At 34.3% G+C, this 1,473-nt stretch overlaps 1 protein-coding gene across 1 annotated transcript; it reads left to right on the forward strand.

The window, feature by feature from the left end:
* Positions 1–246: 246 nt before the first annotated feature.
* On the forward strand, positions 247–898 carry LOC106770369 (zinc finger protein ZAT11-like). Its single transcript, XM_014656182.2, has one exon. It carries the CDS (start codon positions 350–352, stop codon positions 830–832), a length of 483 nt encoding a protein of 160 aa, XP_014511668.1. The 5' UTR covers positions 247–349; the 3' UTR covers positions 833–898.
* Positions 899–1,473: the final 575 nt, after the last annotated feature.

The following is a 1,473-nucleotide window of genomic DNA, read 5'->3' on the forward strand; positions in this document are numbered from 1 at the left end:
ATGCGTAGAATATGACCATTATTAACACCGTTCTCTTAATTCAATAACATTTTCTTAACAAAGTTATATAATGTTCAAACTCATATTAAAGTAAGGGATTTGGCCATTTAGGAAATACAAAGTCAGATAGGCCAACAACCGTTAACACTTTTACTTTCTAAGTTTCAACAGGTTTGAAGGATTCCGTTTAGACAAAATTAGCCTCCAACAAGTGGTTTATTTGTTTAAACAAGTCAAAGACCTTGACTTTGTCTTAAACGGCCTATAAATACCAATCTTTATGCCCTAAGTTTCACATCTCATGAATTTTAACACCTTCTTTCTCCTATATCATACGTGAGAAGTGTCCATGAAGAGACAGAGAGAAGAGAGCGTAGATTTGGCAAATTGTCTAGTGCTACTCTCCCATCCCACAGAAATCAAACCCCACAAACTTTTCCGTCCTGAGGAATTTGAGTGCAGAACCTGCAACCGTAAGTTTTCTTCGTTTCAAGCTCTTGGCGGCCACAGGTCCAGCCACAAAGCGCCCAAGCAAGACTTGAAAGAAGAGGAAAAAATTCTGAGATTGGGAAATGAGACCAAAAAGCACGAGTGCTCCATTTGTGGTCAAAAATTCTCTCTGGGTCAGGCACTGGGAGGACACATGAAAAGGCACAGAATTGCCCTAAACGAAGGGTTTTCTTCAATAAATCAGTCTCTGGTAAAGGTCCCGATTCTGAAAAGGTCGAATACTACGAGGGTTATGTGCTTGGACTTGAACTTGACCCCTCTGCAGAATGATTTGAAGCTATTGTTTGGCGATAAAGCACCCAGAGTTGATTCCTTCGTCTGATCAATTCTTCTCACGTCATGTTTGGTTGAACTATTTCGTTACTTGTGATCTTTTTTCTGTTTTTCTAACCAATGTATTCTTTCGATTCTTTGATGTGCATCTTTGTTTATTTTATATCATACACTCATATCGTTTATGCTTATTTTTCAAAGTAATCACAATGTGAAGAATTATTAATATGGAAGGACCTTTGGCATTAATCAAATTTTACAATATGAGGTTTAACTTTTTTTTTTCTTTATATAGGTTGTGAATGATTAACACATCCATAGAACTACTAGCAGGCAGAATAAAAATGTTTTTATTACAAAATCACCAAACGAATAAAAATGTTACCTTACTTTTCGTTATAAAATGTGTTAGTTTGGAATACAAACATATTCAAATCCATTTCGTAAAGACATTTCGTGTGTTTATATATATATATATATATATATATATATATATATATATATATATATATATATATATATATATATATATATATATATATATATACACTAGTTGGAGTGGCGAGATCATACGTCTAAATGGAGTCAAAAAGTGACTTTTTAAATTTCTGGGTTTAAGGTTTAGACGTCAGTTCTCCCAATAACATATGTCTAAAGGACTTTAGAAGTCGGAGTGACGGGATCATACGT

This window comes from Vigna radiata, chromosome 8, assembly GCF_000741045.1.
Source record: "Vigna radiata var. radiata cultivar VC1973A chromosome 8, Vradiata_ver6, whole genome shotgun sequence".
Classification (NCBI taxonomy): domain Eukaryota; kingdom Viridiplantae; phylum Streptophyta; class Magnoliopsida; order Fabales; family Fabaceae; genus Vigna; species Vigna radiata.

Coding starts and splice junctions, on each gene's coding strand:
- LOC106770369 (XM_014656182.2), top strand. CDS start 350: ATGAAGAGACAGAGAGAAGAGAGCGTAGATTTGGCAAATTGTCTAGTG.